At 40.3% G+C, this 21845-nt stretch overlaps 1 protein-coding gene across 4 annotated transcripts in view; it reads right to left on the reverse strand.

Annotated features, from left to right (window-relative positions):
• Positions 1-21845, reverse strand: part of LOC126869857 (laminin subunit alpha-1) — a 199866-nt gene that overhangs the window by 45700 nt on the left and 132321 nt on the right. The window contains exon 1 of one of the 4 annotated variants that reach the window (XM_050626914.1): positions 4222-10040. The exons of the other annotated variants lie outside the window; for them this stretch is intronic. Within the exon in view, the coding sequence (XP_050482871.1) occupies positions 4222-7843 (3622 nt within the window). The 5' untranslated portion in view covers positions 7844-10040. Of the gene's footprint in view, positions 1-4221; positions 10041-21845 lie in introns of those variants that run through there. 4 annotated transcript variants of the gene reach the window in all.

Consider the following 21845-nt stretch of genomic DNA (forward strand, 5'->3'; position numbering starts at 1 on the left):
GACCTTATAATTGATCTAAAAAATATCGAAAAGAATGTGATATATATCAGAATTGTTTTAAGATTTCATAAAATCAAAGAAGATCAGGAAACACGTAAGAAAATTATTTTTCTTAAGAGAAAAGAACCTGATAAACTTAAATGGACATTTCGATTGGAAGAAACAAAAAAGCTTTTAGTCCAATCTGATAAATCAAATATGTGTTTGAAAATGTCTCACGGTTTCAAAATTCAATATCAATTACTAAGAAGCATCTGAAAATTGCATAATCAAGTAAATGAACCTAATGTTCGTCCAATACTACAATAAAATTGCTGAGTATTACGTGCAATCTGTAAAACTAGCAAAAAATTTATCTCGTAATAATAGATGGAACGTTACATATACTAAATAAAAAACTCAATTAATATTAGCTGATGGGAATGGCGTTAATTAAAAGACGGCGAACAAGATCCTCACCGAGGCCACCAGGACCGTGCATTTCTACCAACGATCGCAAAGAATCGTGTTCAATTCGATTATGTTGTACGTTCTTGTGATTGATACCGGTCATTAACCGCATTCGTGACGTAATTAATGGGAATCCATGCCGGAGTTCGTGCTATGCGAGCAAAAAACTAGTCGTATAGCAGTAGCGTGAAAGTATTTTAAATAACAGCGATGGTGGTTGGTAAAAAACCAGCCATGTAATTTGGAAAAACTGGCAAGTATTTCAAAATACAGTAGAACCTGCCGTAACTGAACTAATACGGAGACAAAGATGTTGGAATAATAGAAACGTGAGTTTCTTTTATATTAAAAATTGAATTAACTCTTACTCAGATCGGGATATCTGTTCCGACTGCTACATTTGATTTACTCGAACGAGAACAATAATTATACGAACTGAAACCTTACAACAATTATTTGGTTTATTTAACTTTAATCTATTTTGTCTTTTAAGTTTTTAAAATTATTAATTATATTCATGTGTCGTTATGTTCGTATAATATAAATGTTTAATTAAGTTTGTATATAATTGCTGTGCCTACAGATCAAACAAGCCTCGATTTTTATGTGCATCGGTGTTCTAATTAGGTGATCTAGGTCTGCGATACAATAAACTTCTTATCGAACGATTTCGCTATTTTTTACCAAATCCATACCAATTGAGAACAGATAACTCAATAAATATAAAGGGTAAAGTGTGTCACTCTGCTATGAAACCGACGAGATGGCTTATACTATACAAATTTAAACGAAAGGAGAAAGAAAAATGATTTTGAGAAAGATAGTGACAGAGTGAAATCCATCATTTCTTATGCGTTACACAGAAAAATATTTCATTTTACTTTTATCCTCATTCGTTAGTCGATATCTTATCTACAAATTAATAATACGATTGCTTTTACTATTTCTCTTATCCTTCGATATGATCAGTGCAAAAAGTATGTTTCTCGAATTGTTTGCAAGCGGTACAATGACTTTTGGAATTATTCGGACAATGTGTTTTATTAAGCGCTTGCGATTCTCTCGATCCCATCTCTACTTGAACACACTTTTGCTCAGACATCACGCACTTTTCTGCGTGCGAATGCACACGTACATCTGCCGACACGTTGATATGCCGATATTTTTAGTTCCTTCGTCGTTCTTCAATGGTACGTGCCTACGCAAATACCTTTGCGTGGAACTTTTCTTTCCATTTACGTTTTTCCTCCTCTCGTTCGTTTCCTCTACCCCACGGTGTAATCGTTACCGTACCTCTTCAGGGTATTGAAATGCCAACGATAAGAACCAATAAACAAGTTCTGTCTCGAGCATATAGCTTATATATTTTTCAACGGACAAGTTTATAGTCAAAATCGTATCAGGATGTACTAAGTAAGATAGAAAAACGTATCGAAAGTTCTCCGCTACTTTTTTTTTTATTAATTTTGACAACAAATGCTTCCTTAAAATTGCACAGAAATCATATAGAAGGTTTTTAAAATCCTTTGGAAATTCTAGCAAGATTCTTTCAAAATCTGGAAATCCCTTAGAGTCCCATCAAAATTATTTGATAGCTGGATAAAACGAAAGATGAGATATTCAACTATTCGACGAAAAGTTACAGTCGGATTCCTACTTTTATCAGAGACATTGAAAAGTTACAGAAGTTTTACAGAATGAATGTTTAAAAAAAGTCTGAAAAACATAGTAATCGGAAGACGTAGAAATGCAAACCTAGCGAAACGAACCGTACTTCAGGGTTCCTCCGACCGAGAAAACGGAAGTCGAGTGAAGGCACGGCCGCTCGTGTTAGGTCGATCGGAGATTCGACCTTCGACCCTCGCGGCGAACTTGAGGAGCCTCGAACGCGGCTCATTAACCGAGCGATGTTTCGTCGGCGCGGTTTTTCTAGGAATGAACCTGGTGCAGCAATAAATTGCAATCAACGCCAGGGGATATGCTCTAGCGACGTTTTATACGTTCAACGAATTTTGCGACCCCCGTGAACGTACGGAAAAAGCGTAATTAAGGTTCGTTGGTCGAGCGCGGTACAAGCAGACTTCCGCTGTAAAGTCACGTGCATTTTCTTCTGCGAGGAAAAGAGAGATGATTAGCCCGCCTGATATGATTTAGCACTGTATTTTCGTGTAATGCATTTTTCTTAGACCATTAGCGGCAAACGCCGCAATTTTACAAATTTTAAAAATAACCGATATATAATGATACGTTTTTGTGTTTTAATCAGATTTTATTGGCATTTTAAAAATCCTGCCGCCCTTAGAATCGTCTACAACTCTTCGATTTTATCCCATTTGGAATATGCTAGCGTCATATGGTCTTTCACGATCGATCTAAGCGGACGAAAATTGTAGAAAAAAATACAGCATGAATTCTTGTGCTTTCTGTCACGTGCGTTTGGTTGTTCGGTATACAGCCGCGACCATAATTTTATAATGATCCCATACTTCATAAATTGAATATTACGATCACGTTGGAGAACAGGAACAAGATAGCCGATATTCTTTTTTTTAATTCAAGGTTATAAATAATCTCGTTGATTGCCCTCGGCTTCCTCAGGTTGTAAATTTTAACGCATGTTCGCGTTCTTTGCGTAATACTATGGCTTTCCGGGTTGAATTCTTCGTGAACGATATTAGAAACAGCGACGCGATTACCAGGATATGTGCTATGCTAATGTAATGTCTGATCGAGTTGATTTCTTCTATGTCTCCTTTCACAGGTTTAGACGTTCGGCGTTTACGATAGTTAACGCTCAAACAATCGTTAATGCAATATCTTTTTCTATCTATTTATCTATTCCTGTTCTGTTGTACTCGTAACTTAACTTTTGCAACATTGTAACTTCTATATTTATTGTCTCCTGCTGTATTATATGCCTAATAAATAAATAAATAATTCGGACGAACATTGGAGGATTACGTAACTTTGTTATTAGAATGTTGTTTTAGACGTGCATTTAGATAGAGCATGACGTTTAACGTTTCATGTTAATTATTATGCACTCGGTATTATCCGCGATAAAAGCTACAAGGAACAACTTGGAATTTTAGTTTACTATCCTGCAAGATTTTTATTATCTACGACATGGATATCATACGAAATGGAAAGTTTAAAAGGAGAATGTACGCTAGAGACCTTAGAAAACTTCACACCCTAGAAAAGCTATTCTAGAATTTAATTATCTGTTACATGTTAGCTGCAAGTTTATTACAAATCTGACATTTAGTTTAATTGCACGCAACTGTATTCTCCACCTGTACGTTCAATGAGAAACGTTTCCACTCAAACTTTTATTTCTAGTTCACAATTCTTCCTAACAACTCCTATCTTCATAACCACAGAATCGTTTTCACGTTCACCAATCCTTTTTCCTATTTCTACCAAACATATTCGTTTTTTCCAAGAGAAGATTCTACACGCGTACTCCATTCAAACACCGTAAATCCTTTCCTTTCAATGCCTTGAGTAAACGAAGAAACAGATGAAATCAACGTTCTCGCGAGATTCCTACCTCGATGCAACACGCTCTATCAACTATATAATCAACACTGATAACATTTTTGACACGACTGTTTAATTTGTAGTAATATTCAATTCCATTACAATAATACGCACAAAATTTCTTCTTCCCTCGCAAATATATTTCTACATATAATTGACTAGATGATTAGCTGGATGAAAACGTATCGAAAGTAATAAAAATTTCACGTTTAACCTTCTGTTACTCACCGTATTTAAGTCCATGCCAGTTTAGTGCCAAATCCTGATATTTATTCGTCGGAAAAGCATTCTTAAATGGCGGAGGTCTAGGTGGCGAAGAACACGGTTTGTAAACAAACATACACTGTACGCACTTCCGGTTCGCAGCTGGTGCCGTTGGTACCGGATACGCCGGTTGAATGTGCACGTATGCCATGGGGGTGGCAGACTGCGGCGAATAGTAATTCGTGTATCTCTTTCGACGAATAATCGACTGTTTCTCACGGTGCAAATCATCCTTCCGAAAGAACGATGAAGATAATTGCTGATCTTTCGTCGCGACTTTCGTGCCAAATTTTTCATCCTTCGAAAACTCATTAAGCAAATTCGATTCTTCGGATTCGTCTTCCCTTCCAAGATTTTGTATCGTAACCGTAGAATCCGACGATTTCGTATCTGGCGATCTAGTTGCAAGTCCTCGAACGTTTGAAAATTTCTGCCACGTTTCATCCTTCTCGGATTGTCTTAGTTCCAAGAAACTATACGATCTTCCATCTCTCGAATCCACTTCGAATCTTCGATCGTTCCACGAGTCGCCGTGCCAATTTAATCGTTCGGATACGTTTTTACCCTCGAACCATGGCGTTTCGCTCGGACCGGAGAATTTTCCGCTGAGAATATTCCTATCTACCTGTTCATCCGCCAACTGTTGCACTTTATTCGTATCAAACAACATCCCGTCTGCCCACTCCAATCTCCTTCCATCCTTTCGTATATCCGCGAAACCATCGCGTAAATTCAATTTACCGAAAGTCTTTTCGCCTGCCGATTCTTGCACCGCGTTCGACTTATCGGTCACCGGAGGGACCATCGTTATCTGTTCGTCAAACAATTGGCCGCTTCCACGAAGCGGAGAGGAAGCAGGACCGGCTTCACGAACGTTCGCATCGTGGCGATCTCGACGATCCGTTATTTCGTATCCGGCGAGTGTCTCGGCGTAACCTTGCGCCGCGTCCATCTCACGAAAATCCACGGAAGGATCGATGGCCGGAGGCGATCGATCGCGAGATCTCGTCTCGCGCGTTCCTCTTTCAAGGATGTTCTCGCGATTCCGTTCCACCGTTCGACCTTTACGGCTTCTGAACGTCTCGGACGTCTTTGCGGAAGATCGAGTCGGCCCGTGATACTCGCGAAAAAAAAGCACACGGTCCTTCTGCATTCCAGCGAGAACAGGCGGCTTGGCTCGGGAGGAATCGGCCGATCCCGAGATCGATTCCTCGTCTCGTTTATATTCTTCTTCCCTGTCTGCCTTTTCAAAGCCGGATAGCTGGTCGGAATTATGGAAATCAGCGACGAGCTCGTCCGAGAATCCGACGTTTAGCTTCCTTTCGACCCTGCGGTCGAATCGAGATTCCGTCGAGATTGATCGGTCATTTCGATGACGAGGATCTTCGTTATTTATATTCGAAAGAATTTCTTTTTTCTCGTTCGATTTAGAAGCCGAAGACGATACATCGTACGAAAGAAGTTTTCGTTGCGTCCGGCTTTCGACGTCGCTTACGGAGATTAATTCGTGGTTTAATTCGCTCTGCAGGGAGTGAGAATATCGCGTGGAGATAGCAGTACTTTCCATTTTTGCCAGACCATGGATTTCGTCATCGTTTTCACCGCGTTGCCCGTGCAAGGTTAGCGAAAGGCTGTTGCCCGCGTCCGAGTAGTAACTTCGCCCCAAACTCTTCCCGACTTCATTCATCGATTGCCCATTCACTCGGTGCGACAAATTCTCTTTAACGTCGCTCCTTTCACCGACAGCCGAGCCATTGAACGCGTCGCGGGTCTCTTCGTCATCCTTCGAAAACCGAGTCTCATCCTGCTCGCTCGTGTTTCCAGCTTCCTCGCTCCTAAACATCGTATAATTCGCCTCATCATTATCGTTCGTTCGTCTCTTTGGATCTTTCAACGCGAGATCGCCCCTCTTTGTAATTGAGATCTTCCTCGGTCTGCGGTTATTTTCTATGAGCTCGATATTTTCAGCATTCGATAACCGAAGGGAGTTTTCATTCCAATAATTTTCGCTTTTCCTCGTAATTGAGCCGTACACCGGTCCACGCTTATTTTCTATCAGATCGATCTTTTTAGAATCCGATGGAAGAAGCGAATTTTCACGAGAATAGCCTGTCGATGTATAATCGTTGTACGAACGATCGTTTCCCTCGCCAGTTAATGACACTTTTACACCGCGATTAATTGATTTTCCATTACCTTTATCGTACGCGTTATCGGTTTCTTCTTTTAAATCCCGCGATGAAATTGCGCCGTTCCACGGATCGCTTATAGATTCGTAATTATCTTCATTTTCTACAGAAACCATAGGATTTCCCGCGAAATACATCGATCCGTAATTATCTTCGTTTCCCGTGTTTTTCCTCAGATTCTGCAACGAAAGAGATTCATCCAAATAACTCGTCAACGCGCCATTATTCTCATTGCCGATGTAATCGCTTCTTTCAGAAGCCAATAGCGGAAATGACTTTTCCACCGCGTAACTCGTTAAACCACCATCGTGTTCATCTTTTATCCCATATTTTTTCTCTAGTCTCCACGACGGAAGCGAGCTGTCCACCGCGTAATTCTTTGATTCGCCGTCATTCCTTTTCACATGCCATATTGGAAAGGAACTTGGCACCGAATAACTTACCGACTTTCGATCGTCGTTTCTCCGATCATTTCTCACGAAACTCCACGACGGATGTAACCCTTCAACCAAATAACTCTTCGATCCACCGTCATTTTTATCATTCCTTTCAACATTCCACCATAGAAACGAGCTTCTTGTTAAACCATCTATCGACACGCGATTGCCTTCTGCGTTTTCTACGAGATCATTTTTGTCGAAGTTGGACGACGGAAGCGGCTTCTCGATAGAATAAGCCGCTGATCTAGAATTACCTTCGTCCTCTGTACTTCTGCTCGGTTCCACCACGTGACTCTTGGATTTCCTATCAGCGTCACCATCGTTTTTCACCACATTCCGCGGTGCGAGTGAACTCGCGATCGAAAAACTCGTAGCTTCTCCGTCTACCTCGTTCTTTCCATCGCCGCTCTCCAAATTTCTTACAGGCGACTTATCGGCCGTGTAACTTCCCGACGCGTCGCTTCCCACGAAATCCGACGATTCCGCGAAGCTCGTCGCCGATCCTCCATCGGTTGTCGCGAAATCTCTCGTCGGACGCGACGTTCCGCGCAAATAACTCTTCGGACGTTCGTTTCTTCGAGGATCCGACCACGGAAGCGAGATCTCCTCCGAATAGCTGGCCTCGTGTTCCCCGTCAGGTTCGGCATTCCGATGGACGTCGGTCGGGGTCCGCGTTTCTTGGTCGGTCGCTGAATAATCCTGGCTGGAAGCCTGTCGATCCTGCCCCTCGATTCCCGACCCGTCGCTCGGCCGTTCCTCTTTTTTCCCGTGGATGTCGCGCCGACTGCTCGATCGGGACGACGCGACAGCCACGCTGAAATAGTTCCTGTCCGAATCGATCGGCGTGGACGTAGACAACGCGTCGCCGGCCGTGTCGATCCGCCATGCCAGCAGAAACAGGGCCCCTACTCCGAGGGCCAGGACGCCCCGGGTCCACGCTGACCTTCCGGGGTACATTTCTACCCCATGCTCACAGGAAGCACCGGCACGTTCCTCCGCGCCTCTATCATCACGCTGTCATCTCCGAGCAATGGATCGGCTTCGAGAATGTCGACCTTGATAAACGGATTGGAGAACAAGGGTGCGCTTGCTGAACGCGCGATGGATCTTCTCTTTTGACGCGATTTCGGCTGGTACAATTGATCTTGCTGATATTTCTCTCTCGATATTTTCACAGTTTCTGATAGTTTGGTGATTTCTTGGATACAAGTTGTAACGACGATTCGAGTGACTTTTTATTTTGCTATTAACGCTCGAGTTTGCACGCTGGCTCGTTGCAAGCAGCGCGAAAATTTCGATAGCGATTCGACGCGATTTCGATGGAGTTGTGAGATCACCGTCTCGATTTGTTCGTTAATTCGTGGCGAACGCCAACGCTGTTGAGATATTAATTCGCTCTTGATATCGTTAACTCGAGATGTTCTAGGGTAAGCGGATTTTCGTTAGAAAATTACGAGGGTGATTTAAAAATAGATTCAAGTTTGCGATTATTGTTCGTTGATTATTTCGTCGATCGCGAATCGTTTGATGGTATTCGTCGGAGGAATTTTTTCGTAAATAAGCCGGACTTGCGAGGACGGTTTAAGAAGTAAATATAACTAACGCGATAACGATAACCTGAGTGCATTCATCGATTCGTTGCAAAGAAATCACTGTTGAAACACGTGTCTTCGATCATGGTAATTCGAGACGTTCTTCAATGGACAAGTTCGCTTTTTAATTAGGCTCGTGAGCACGATTTCAGATTTACGATCAGCGTTTGTCTTCGTATATTGCGTCGTCGCGAAGCAAAATCCTGGCCTAACCCGAGTCACTGATAATAATAATAATAATTTCTTCAACAGGCAGGTTTGTCTCGTAATTGCACTTGCGACGGCGATTCGAAGGACAAATGTAACTCTGCGATCGTTGTCCGCGTTGTCTTCGAAGTCAAGTTGTTTCGAGATCTTTTATCAAATAGGTTTGCTTTGAAAATAGTTTAACAATCATTAACTTGAATTTATCACTATGTTCGTTCACTGATTTATTGCGAGAAGAAATACTATTAAGGCACTGGCTTTTCCGTAACTATCGTTCACGACGTTCTTCCATTATTATTTATCGTTCTAACTTATTGCAAATTATTCGTAGACTTATCTTTACGAAGTAGCTTCGACTTCGCGACCACGTTTAAGTTTATCCACTTGCTCGTTGCAAGAGTCTTTAATAATCGAACCCCGTGACATTCTTCGACAAGCTTTTACATTCGTTAAATAATTCTAATTTGATCACCTCTCGTTTCAATAAAATATATCACTCAACTTGTTACCATCTAACTGGATACTATCGGAATATCAGTTTCTAATAACGCTACCTGGCAACGGAACCTCGAAAGTAACAGCGCGTTTGATCCTCAACCGTATCACGAGAACAGGTTCATTTCGACTTTGTAATCACTTATCGAGTCTCTTGGCCGATTCCTCGTTCGTCAGAGCACAGATAACGCGAAGATGGCAACCATCGGTCCAATATTCGATTCGAGGAACGAGCGACGGACGCGTGTTAGCTGGCGGCGTGGATCAGCCGCTGCGATTGACGCGACTCATAAATCATGCTAGTTTCTTTTTTTTCTTTTCTTTTCTTTTCTTTTTTACGGCAACCAAGAAAGGAGGTTGCGCGGATCTACGAAATCTCGTTCCAGGCGGTGGCCGTTTCTTGCGCGCATTCCCTCGGGGGCCGTCGTGCGATCTCCAGCGGTGTCCACGAGAGACGCTCCTGTTACGCGTAAAAATCGGCGAGGATTTCGACTCACAGGGCCGTCGACACTTTCAGCCAGGGAGCGCCGATGAAAGATTCATAGGGGCGAGAAGAGCCACGGCGCCAAAGGTCGGATCGAAAGGTTCCAACGGGGAGAGATCGCGAAAGGGAGAGCTCGCTGACCGGAAGAGAAAAAGAGCTACTCGATCGAAGAACCCGTCCTCGGTCGATCGACGAGACCGCCGGTTCCTCTTCGAAAGGTGAACGCTTGCAAGCGGAGAGAGGACACGATCGATCGAGACCCTCTTTCGAAATATCGCGAAACCGCGAGGAAAAAGCGACCGAGTGCATACGTGGACCACGACGAGGTGAATATGTACCGGCTTCGACGGCGGACCGAGAGACACTGACTTGCTACCATTACCATTAGCCGCCTTTGCCCTCTCCTCTTTTCCTCTTCTTCTTCGTCTCGCGGCTCGCGTCCTCCTCCTTCATGCGGGAAACCCGAATCTCTTCTCCGTACCTCGTCGACCGGCGCACGTGGGTGTATACGCGACTCGCTTGTCTCTCTGGATCGGAGAGGATCTGTCGTGGGATCCGATGCTCCCGTTTTTCCTCGCCCCCTTCCTGCTTTAAAAGCTCTGCGCACTCCTTAGGGTTACGCCACGCGCGCGTAAACAATACGTCTCGTGGTGCGATCCAGGCGCCGCAGCTTTTTCATTGCGACCAGGAAGAGAAGGATACGAAGGATACGAAAATGTTTCCTCCTTACGAGGAACAAACGATGAAAATGGTAATAGATTTTAAGGGAATAAATTTCGAGAACAGTATCTTTGGCACGTTCAGATATATGTAATAATGGAACGTGATAACAAAACGTTAAGATATTTCTGGTAATCGATAAGACGCGTGATGCTTTTGAAGTTTCGATAACGTTATTGATAAATTCATTCAATGAGAGCAATTGCACGAGACGAGGAAGAATAGACTTTGCAGTGTGATATCTGGTTTATCTTCATTGATATACGTGTGTGGAGTGATGCAAGTATGTGCACACTTTCTATTTCCAGAGATTCTAGCAAATTGCAAAAATATTCAGCACGTGTATTATCGTTGGAAGCTCGTGTATTTTCTTGTGGATATGTATAGTGTTGAAAAAAGAATTAGAAAATGTAATAACAATTCTAACGCTATTCCTCTTTTGTTAGAAAAATCTTTTTTCTTGATCGTGGAATATACTATAATATCTGTAAGCGGTGTAAATCGTAAAGTAATCGCATTATTTCGTAAATTATCGCAACACTGAGATCGTACAATATATAAATACCGAATAAAGTTTATAAAATCGCAATTAGTTTTTCAAGCTACGTAAAAAAAAAAAAAAAAGAATTATTTCAGTCAGTAAAGGCACGTAGCCACTGAGTAAGCTTGCCGTTTAAAACGTCCAGTGTTGATATTAGAAAAGTAGGTCGAACCGAGCACTGCGGTGCCTTGTTATCGATTGTTTAGCTGTTAGATAAGAAGATGATGTATTTCGCACTAGTGCAAAGATAAATTTCTAATGCTTGCAAGGAGGTAAAACATTTCAAACTAACTGGTACCGCTCTTTTAACTTTCTCCGTTGGAAAAAAGAATTCTAGTAGAATTCCGTTCTAAAAAGAATATTATAGTTAGTCTTATAGTTTCGCCGTTACTTTCCAAGTATTCTTTAAACGTTTCTTGCCTGTTCCTAAAACATCGTTTAGTTGTTCGACACTCGTATTTAAACAATCACCGAGATGTGCTAAGATGCAATCGTTAAAACGTTTAATAATGAAATTAAGTACTTTCTTAAAAATTTGTGAAAAAAATAAAACATATCCATATCTCACTAAACGATATTGGATCACTTACATATTTTTTTTTTTTTATCGTTTAACCCAATTGTTAGAATCATCGCGTGTGCATTCGAATGATCATCAGGATCCTAATTATATTTAAGTAACGATCGTAAATGAAGAATTACAATAAGGACCGCGTCTAAAAAAGGACTTTTTTTTTCATCCTCCGATGACGTTCGAATTAACCCGCTCGATGCCCAAACGCAACCGCGTGTTCGCATAAATATTGATCGATCGTTTTTTCTCGCTCAGGTACACGTGTGTACATTCGTTGCATATTTATAAACTGCCTTTAATGCTCGGTGCATTACGAATGCGGTTGCCAGGATCTCGTTTCGTAAGACTCGGTTCTTCTTTTCGCTTCTGTATGGCTGTGCGATGTTGAGCGCGGATCCGATGGCGGTCGGCCGAGAGAGGTCGCGAGATATCGACCGCCAGTACTTACATACTACGTATTCTCTCGCTGTTCAGGAACTCCCGTTAATTACGCGCTCACGAGCGTACCGCTCGGATTTCGCTTCCGGCATCTAGGCTGCCGAGAATTTCAGCTGAGCTGCTGAGGAACCGGCTGGAATGCGACACGGCTCGCAACAGTTCCATCAGCCGTTTAACATAGACGAAAAAATACACGAGCTTCGCGTTCGCTGCGATAAACCTTTATCGAGTGTTGATTGCGCGCCGGACTAGACGTCTGTTTTTTCTCTTTTGTTCTTTAACCATTAGCGAACGGGATCGCGAAAGATTTTAAGGAGACCTTGAGCGTTGCAGATGCGAAGATTCAATAGCCATGATCGTAGCCAAAATTGTTCGCTCTAAATGATTATAACTTCATGAGTTTAGATATACGGGACGAGTCAGTAAGAAAAACTTTGTCAAAAGGCGTTTGAATTGATCGTATTCGACGTGCCTGATCGGACGAATGTCAGATAACTTGATCCTTCAATGCTTTGTACGTTTCGAGATATTAAATCTGACTTTTTCAGATGCTGAAAGCATCTTTTTAAATAGCGCCGTATCGTTTTTGTAAGATTGGTCCATCCAGCTGGATATTCTCCCCGGGAGAAGCTATTAGCCTATTTGTATCGAAAGACCATCGGTTTATCATATACTTCAACTTCCATTTGTCAAGTTTAACGAGCGAAAGAGAAGGAAAGATGCGAAGCGGTTGAATTCGACGAACTGAAGTTAAGATATCTGCTAAACTAATAGCTTCTCGGTATAAGTGGGTTAATACTTCTCCGTAAATGAAAATGATCGATACAGAGTAGATAAAGTTGGGTAGATGAAAGAACGATCGAAGGTAAAATAAATTCATTTAAAGTCGCATTATTCGTCGGTGAATCCTGCTCCTCGAATTCGTTCAATAATAAAAATTGACCAATATACACGGTGTCTAAATGCAGATATCTTCAGATGACAAATATTCGACGTTTCTGATGCCGAACACGCGGAATCGGTTTGACACGAAAGAAGTAAAAGGCAGAGCGAAGAGGAAGTAAAGATAAGGCACCAACGCATACATCACTTTATCTGCCCTCCATATTCCTCTGTTGTTAACACTGAATCAATTTTATGAATGAATACATTCGTAATTGTACCGTATGTGAGTTACGATTGAAATTAGCATAGTTAGGCGGTACTCGGAACCATACTTTACAAAGGAAAAATACACTCGTACCGTTATGGCGTTCGCATTTTTGCCAGCGTAACAATAAATTACACCTGGCTGAGCAATGATTAACCGACGTTATGATAGCAGGATGTAAAATATGTCACGATATGAAGAATGGTTTAATTCACTGTAACTTACGGCCCCGTTCCCTATCGTATTCAAACCGCCCGATTTATTTCGTTTGAGCCACTCTACCGACAATGGACTTACCTTCTTTGAGACTTGCGTTCACGCAGCCGACCATTATTACGTGCAGCTCACTTTGCGTAAGAATTCTTGTCAGTGTGATTATTCATTATCCAACGATGTTGTACGAGTACAAACGTGTTCCACTGTATCAAGTATCTTAGAACATGGAAACTTTAAATTCGATGCGATTCGAAACTATTTAATTTCTCCTAATGAAGCTTTAAATCTATTTTACTTGGTCGAATCATGAGAAGTATATCTTATTTGTGCTGAAAATCTGCAGACACGTGAAACTGTTCTCGATAATTCAGCTACTTCGGCAGTAAAAAAATATACGTCATAGCAATCTTTATTAAGAAGGATATAATCAGACATCGCGATGAATTTTCTTTCTTAAAACAAAGATATAGAGCAAATGCGGAGATCAACTCGGCTTTTTCTTTCTTTTTTTTTTTCAATCAAATTACGTGTCTCTTTACTATATACGCTTTTTGCTACCTTATAACAAAGCGCAGATAAAACAGATAAAAATCTGCGTCGTTTTAAACAATCTATTATAACCACACCGTAGATTTCTATGCATTTTTGAGAAACTTTAAATTGCAAAAATATACAAGATATCGAAAGTATAGTACTAGTTATAATATTCAACGGATGAAACATGAAGCTTTATAAAAATACGAATTTGCATGGAAATTCGATAAGTATCCTATTATATTAGAAACTCAATAGAACGAGATTTTACACTTGCAAGAAGTTTAATGTAATATTAAATTCTCAGCGAGAAACTGAGAAGTGTTTGGAGATTTGCGCCTCATTTTAATTTGACGTAAAGAGATGCCCCTAGCTTTTTAATAGCAGTGTACAGGTATGTTTTGTGAACGCTTTGTACACGGTAATCGAGTTAATACCATGGAAGAACGTCCAGTTTTCGCAGATAAAGTGGCTATTACGCTTGTCAACGATGTACTCGTAACGAACCAATAAACACGCTCCCTCCAGCGACCAAGCTCGCACGGTTCATTAATTATCCAATCAAGTCTCTTCCCGTATTCTTTCAGTCCGCGTATCCATGCATCCAGCACCTTGCAGTTTCCTTGACCATGTCATGGACCACCTGAGATAAGTTCATAAAGCTCTCACAATGAAACACCCACTGTGCATTTGTGCAGCCAACGCAACACGACGAGCATCGTTGCATTCAATTAACGAGAGACTGATCGCTTTGTATCATTCACGGTAACGGAGAAACGACGGTCATTGCACACGCATCCACCTGTCAAACAGGTGGTTTTATTCTGGTCACAAGTAAATAAAAAATATTTCTCTTAAGACTTCTCTTAAGAATTTCATTGATCGTTTTCGAAAGAAAAATAAATTCCAAAAGCGAACGTAATAATTTCCAGCTTTCAAAAATTTCTATCACATTTGCAACGCGCAAAGTTTTTACAGAAATTTTGTTACTCGTCCGTTGAATTATAAATTATACGTACACCGCACCGTCTAATTATTTTCTCTGATTAAACTTAAGTTTTATTACACCGATTAACTCTCGACTACACCCATTCACCATCCTCGTAGTTACTTTTTATCGGGAACACCGTTCTAACGCATAGATACGCATGCTTCCAGGCTATGTTATTATAACAGCTTTTGCTAAATACAACGATTTATAGCGCACAATTTAGTGTGGCGTTTATGTGGCCGCATATTACTCTCGCGCGATTTATTCTGAGATTCATGAATCGTCACCTAGATGAGGGCGACGTTCGTGTAACGTGCACCGCATCTTTCATCTGCCTACGTGGCCGTCTACTCTCCGGGTTAAAGCCCTCGCACATTGCGTGAGCAAACACTTGTTGTAATCAAGCATAAAAAAGAGAAAAATCGGCATTTACATTGTGCCGCTCACCTATCCGCCGCGCCAGTGAGAGAGCGAGTAACTTAATGGCTCGGTGATTCATTGAGCTCCATTGATACCGACGAGAATACTGTTCGCTGGTCTTCAAGGCAAGTTTACCCTTTAGTAGTGTTATTCAAACTACTAGATACGTAAATACAATTTTATTTGAAACAACGACTAAATATTTTTTGATATTTATGAAGTTTCGATTGTAAGATAAAGAGGTGGAGAAAGTTGCAAGTTCTTCAGTCGTTGAGACAGATCAGTAGAGAAAATGTTAAATGGTTGAATGATTTAGTCGTGATATATTTATAATTAAAATCTTGGTTGGAAATTTGTTTAGATACTCGAGTAACTTGGACGCATTATCTTCTACGGTTGTTATTTAACAAATCTGCATTGTGCAAAGTCGTTCTTAATTGATAGTTCATAGTATACATGCAAAAATTTCATTCGTATTATCGTAGACTTTTAAAGAGCTACACTGTCGCTGTCTACGATTCAACAAATCACAGAAAATATCGCGATACTTTTGATTCAAATATACCAGAAATATATTCAAATATATTTTGAATGAGAAATATTTTTCTCTTGCAATATCATTTCGACTACGATTCTTTCGTCAAGTAATCCTAAACAACTAACACTATCTCGCAATCCTCGTATCGTATCGAGCGTACGACAAACATCAGAATTTAAAAATCCTCGACACATCGTTCAAGTATCGACGTAAGAGTGTTCGATCGGTCTCAGCTACCTAATAAATATCAGCCGTTTTCTCGGCAAGCATCGTGAATCCCACGGCCACGCCTCTCCGTCTATTCTGTTTCACGAAGCCGGCAGTCGCCGTCAATGAGCATAAATCGAAAGGATTTTTTCCGAAATCTGAACCTGTTCGCTCGGCGAACGTTCTCCAGAGGAACCTTTAGGCTGCGGCCACACGAACGTCGCAACGACGCCCGTTGTAACGGACGTTGTTTCGTACGCGCGTAAAAGTAGTACGCACGTATAGAATTGTACGGATGTACAGCCAGTGGCGTATCCATGAGCCTTTCCTGAAGGAGAGGGGATACGTAAAAGTATATAAATACATCGTTGGAGATTTAAAATTTTCTTGTAATTTATATCATAATATAGTAGAATCCCGATTATCCGAACTAAATAATTCAGTTCGAATGTAATCGAATTTTTTAGATAATCGAACGACTCACGTTTAACTACATTCTGCATGAAAAATTCTGATGTTTGTACATATTCCATGTATTACGTACACGTGTCTGAATCATCTTTGTTCGTGCGATCTTCTCGAGCTGCTGGATTGCGTATCTTTGTTAAAATTAATAATTCCTCAGGAGTATCTCGTTGACGATGTGCTCTGTACCATCCGATGACTATCTGTGATGCTGTGAATGCTTCAGAATGCTTGGGAACATCACTTGTGCAGATATCTTCTTCCTCGAAATTTTGCACGTTCGTCTTTTAATGTGACAAATCGTTGATTTAGCAATCGCGCAAGACACCGCTTTTCAGTTATGGTTTCACCATTGCGTAATCGGGCAATGTTCCGCGTCTCCTCTGAATTGATAAAACCGACTACGCTTATGTTTTCACATGTTGGTGTACAGCATAAAGATCAACTGACGATCATACGTTGACAATACAGACAATGTACTGGCTTGTGTCTCACAGGCAAATGTATATCCACAATATTTACTGCTGGGATAACCGACAGCTCCTACCGTATCTCTATCTCTATCTGATACTATAATTTAAATAATTAAATTTACTGTAATTACTTGCAAATATTTCAGAACGCGACAATACTGATATTTCTATATTTTATTTACTGTTCCATCTACCACTTCGTTCTTTATCGCGTTATGACACTCAATAAAAACAATTTTTTTCAAATATGAATTGTCTTCGGGGTGCGATAGAAACTGCAAAACAATCTTATTTACACGGATATTCCAAAAAAGAAGCCCTTTTGTAATAACAATAGTCGACAATAAAGAAATTCGAAGATCCTTCCAGACAGAACTACCGGGGTAACATCGTCTACGAAATGCAAAATACGCGAAAGAAGATACGCAAAGGAAGCGTTTTGCATTAGCAATGATTGGCAATAAAGAAGTCCGAAAACGTTTGCGAACGAAATCGTCGGAGGAAGCGGCGCGTCCTACAAATGTCGTGTGGCTTGCTACACGAATTAATACGATACAGAACGTACGTCTACGAAATCTAACGTCTGTTTTAACATAAATGCGTTTGGGAAAAAGTTACGCATGTTACAAGTTACATAGCGTTGACAGTGATGCATGTCGCTCGTGTATGGACTCCGATATACGGCGATATATATACGTACGATGCTTCCTCAAACTACACGGCGTTTAGGGACATCGACTGACCGCGTAGGGTGAAATCCATGAACGCTGAAATACGTACACGCATTTATATCTTTCCACTGCACGCGCATATTCTGCATTTCTATTCAAAATTTACGATTGTTATATTCATTCTTTATATTCTTCGGTATAAGACGATTCGATGCGAACTGCCTTTCTCAAATCACTGCCGTATGTATCGGGCAGCAATATCGAATTCAAGCAGTTGACGAACTGTTCGAGGAAGAAGAAGATAACGAACTCATTTATTTTTACGCGCCAAATAATGGAACCGTAGCTATGTAACTGACAGAGACACGTTCGATTTTTCCAAGCTCCATAACGGTTCGTTATGTGTTTTGAATTCACTGCCATTGCTTCTTGCACGCATGGGCGACTTGCAAAGTATTATGTAGTCACACGAACGAATTCGCACGTGTGAGAAGATATCACGAACGAGTTCAGGCTAGTCAGTTTCGAATTGACGTTGGTCCATTCTACGAAGAAAATTGTAGGCATAGCAGTGGCAGGACGTCGAGGTCCGCTAGCCCACGGTGGAGAGCTTCTCTCTTATTCGCCAGGATGAAAAAGATTGGAAAGATACGCTGAATAAATTGATCGGAAATAAATGTAGAAGGAAAATCGATGAGAAAAGAAATCCACATATTATCGAACCTGCGTTGTTCGTGGAAGCAACGTGTTTGCACAACGCGTGTCACGCAACGGACGTCGTTGCAAGGCTCGTGTGGTCCCAGCCTTACTTACGCCACTCTCCAAGACCTATCTCAAGACAAGACGTCCCTGGGTGTCTTTTGTTTCGCGAGAACACGAACCGAGAATCAGAAACTGCGAAGGCTGACACTCCCAGAGCGGCAAGCTCGAAAGAAAAGCAAAAGGCGATTTTATGGGATATTCATGGTGGCACAGGTGGCCTGGCTACGTGACGATGAGTATCTGACGGTGGACGACGCCGCACGTAATGGACAGGCCGCGTGGGCACGGTTAGTTTTATAGAGCCCACACGGTTCGGAATACAAAATCTTCGTTGGTACTTCCGCGATGAGATCACCTGCCTGTGTTTCTCATTCGAGTGTTTGGCAACGCGACCGCGACTTTACGTTGCTTGTCTGGGCCTAGTCGTGAATCACGAGGCTACGACATTGATGGCTAGACGCCGAGAGAACCATTAGGGACATCGGCGTGAAAAAACACGAACGATGACGGTTTTGAAGACCGTCGTCGTAAAGGCAGAGGATTTACGTTGCGGTTGTCGCGGTGTCTCGTCTTGAGATACGTGGCTGTGACAGAGGGATGGAATATCGTCGGTGTAATTGGGTTAAAATAGAATAGCGAAGACAGGCGATCAAGATTGATACGTGAATTTACGAGCTTTCTATAAACATCGCCATACAGTTTCGTTGAACGGATAAAACGCTCGATTGTCAGTCAAGACATTTCACGTGTGCGATGAAGAAGCAAGATTCCGTTTGAATATGTCACTCATGAAACTGCTATAGAGTAGATTTCCACTCGTACAAACGCTGTTTACTATGCCGCTGAGATTTATGCATATTCATTATTCATAAATCTTAATGGTACTCGCGCATATACATATGCACGTATATGCATTTATCGATTCGCGCATATTAAGTAAATTGAAATACGTAGATTTAGAATACCACGTTTGTGAAAAAATGAAGGTCGTCTTTTGAAAAAATTACTATAGATAGATAGCAAGCTAATTAGCAATGTAAAACGAAGTATGAAAGGCAAGCTAAATATTCTGTGATAAACCCTGGAACTAAAAGACACTAGAAAGAAACGAACTTTGTTATACTTTATAAATAAAACGTTATATTATGTGACAATGATAAATTTTTTTTTATTATTTATTTATTTACATTTTACAATTTGTCCAGTAGGACATTTGGTAAAATATTATAGCTTAGTGATATAGCAATATAGCATGTGGATGGCTACCCCCAGTGATGATAAATTGACAGAATTCAGCTTGCGTCTCGTGGAAACAATTCCAAAATGTCCTATGAATATTCGACTACTTTGAGCGACGATATGGATTCACAGATGGTGTTTTCGTCTCGTAGGATGTAGCAGAGGGTAAGAGAAAGGAAAGAGCAAGAGTGAAACGCAGGTGCATCGATATCACTCTAGAAGACAGAAGCTTCGACTACTTCGTGGGTCGTTTAACAAGATGGAATTAATTTTTATATCGTATAAGTACCGGTCGTACCAAAGCTGGGCTTGGTTGATCATACGATTTCATTAATAAGGAGGCGGTGCCGGCAGATATGGTTTCCGTGTTCGATCTTCCGGTATTGTACAAGCTTATCGTACTGTAGCGTACAAATTACATTTCGCAATACGTGGTTGAAATTGTTTTCTGATAAAAAAGATTCTTTTCCATAAAGTACATCTCCTTATATTTTATCACAGATTTCGAGATGCAAAATATTACTTGGTGTAACAATTACGATAAATAACGAAAGAAGATTCCATATGTTTCGGCTTTCATTAAAGAGATTGTAAAAGAAAGTATTGATAATTTGAAACAAACTTGCAACTAAAACCAGATTGCTTTAAAAAAAAAAAAAAAAAAAGAAGAGGTATGTCTGTACGTGGACGTATCTTGGAAAAAGTGCGTTAGTCTCGACGTATGTCCACGCGAATACGATCAAAGAATGCCTTGTTCCTCTTCGTCGGCCGTGTCTGAAGCTGTGTACGTGCCCTTTCAAGATCACTAGGCTAACGTTTGCCCCATAAACTCAATTCATTCGCTGTTACAACTTCGTTCGTTATGTTTCTTTAAGATGCATATTTATATTACGCAGTGTTACGTAATAACGCGTAATATGAAACTGAAATTTGTTCAACCGATTGTTTGCTTCTGCTCAAAATATTTATTTTTGCCGCTTTTTCTTTCAGATCAAAGAGAAGTAGTAGCTTCACAAGAGAATACAGAACTTTGGATATTTTAAAACAAGTTTGAATGCACGAATTATTCAATTATAATTATTATGAAATTGTTTATTTTACCGCGATTTTTGTGCATCATTTTCTTTTCACTGGTTAGATTTTCAATACTTGCTACAACGAAACTCTGTCAAACGCATCCTAATTTCCTCATTTGCATACGCTTTAAAACGAGCATAACTTGCTCGTGAACTAGTGATAAACATGCTTTAGTGGATTTTACGAGTCAAAGGGAGGAAGAAAAGATTCTTTGGAGAAAGTCCTAGACTACCTGAAGAATTATCGTCATTTACTATAGTTCTGACCGTTTGCCTCATTAAAACTAACGATCTTCACCAAGGTCACAAGTAATTTTCGAAGGAGCATATTTTCTATTTTTAAATTTAAATTTCATTAATTTTATCTTTAAAAACTAAAATTATAAGAAAAAATAAAAATTACACTTACTCAGAAGGTCGTGCACGTGTGTGATCAATGTAGATTTTCAACGTTACCAAAAGTGATACTCACCTGAAAGAATAGAAGGAAAATGAATAATATTTAAAAATCGAATACATCGGTATGCATCTTGAAAAATATTGAAATACGAATAAAACTCTTTTACTCTACTTTCTGTTTCCTTTTTCGATATTTATATTTTCATAATCTCTTAGGTATAGCTGAATTTTGAGCTGTTTCTCCTTACGGCAGAATTCAGACGCTGATTTTTAATGCTGTTTTCTACGCAAGCACATTGGAATGAAGTTTTTGATAATTAAATTAACATAATTTTTCTTAAAAATATGATGTATATACTTTAACGTTAATAATTTACTTTAATAATTAATAAATAATACAATTGAGTGTGATATATTTTAAGGGGATATTCTGGTCCAGAAATTTGAAAAAATCGAAAAATTTTTTTCATATTTTCAAAATTTAGACGTTCAAGAATATGCTCTTAAAAGGATTTTTCAAAATTTCAATTATTTTATGAGTTACAGCCATTTCTGTGACGCAGCATCTGCTTCGGTCTGACCAGAACAAATGAACAGTAGACGGTAGACGTCCGAGTAAACTTTTATTTATTTATTTATTTATTTATTTATTTATTTATTTATTTACATTTTACAATTTGTCCAGTAGGACATTTTGTAACATATTGTAGCTTAGTGGTATAACAATATAACATGTGGATGGCTAGCCCCAGTGGGATACCATCTTC

The sequence above is a fragment of the Bombus huntii genome, chromosome 9 (genome assembly GCF_024542735.1).
Source record: "Bombus huntii isolate Logan2020A chromosome 9, iyBomHunt1.1, whole genome shotgun sequence".
Taxonomy (NCBI): Eukaryota; Metazoa; Arthropoda; class Insecta; order Hymenoptera; family Apidae; genus Bombus; species Bombus huntii.